Raw genomic sequence first — 319 nt, 5'->3', positions numbered from 1 at the left:
GCAGCAGCAGCAGCAGCAGCAGCAGCAGCACTCGTCTGCTGCATCCTGTTCTCTCTCCTCCTCGTCAGCATTAGCAGCAGCAGCAGCAACAGCAGCAGCAGCAGCAGCAGCAGAAGATGATGATACGTTTTCTTTCCCAGCGACTGCAGCAACAGGAGCAGCAGCAACAGAAACAGAAACAGCAGCAGCAGCAGCAGCAGCAGCAGGAGAGAACCATTCTGACCCGTTCTCTTCTCAACAGCAGCACCACCACCACCACCACCAGCAGCAGCAGCAGCAGCAGCAGGAGCAGCAGCAGCAGCAGGAAGAAGAAGAAGTG

General features: G+C 57.1%; 1 protein-coding gene across 1 annotated transcript in view; it reads left to right on the top strand.

Moving 5' to 3' along the window:
* Positions 1-116: 116 nt before the first annotated feature.
* Positions 117-319, top strand: part of EMH_0031180 (uncharacterized protein) — a gene marked incomplete at both ends in the record, with an annotated part of 309 nt that continues 106 nt past the window's right edge. Inside the window, one exon of the mRNA XM_013494495.1 lies at positions 117-319. Coding sequence (XP_013349949.1) covers positions 117-319 — 203 coding nt within the window.

The sequence above is a fragment of the Eimeria mitis genome, genomic scaffold (assembly GCF_000499745.2).
Source record: "Eimeria mitis Houghton genomic scaffold, Emh_scaff1179, whole genome shotgun sequence".
Classification (NCBI taxonomy): Eukaryota; Apicomplexa; class Conoidasida; order Eucoccidiorida; family Eimeriidae; genus Eimeria; species Eimeria mitis.
This window is presented reverse-complemented; position numbering and strand designations above follow the sequence as displayed.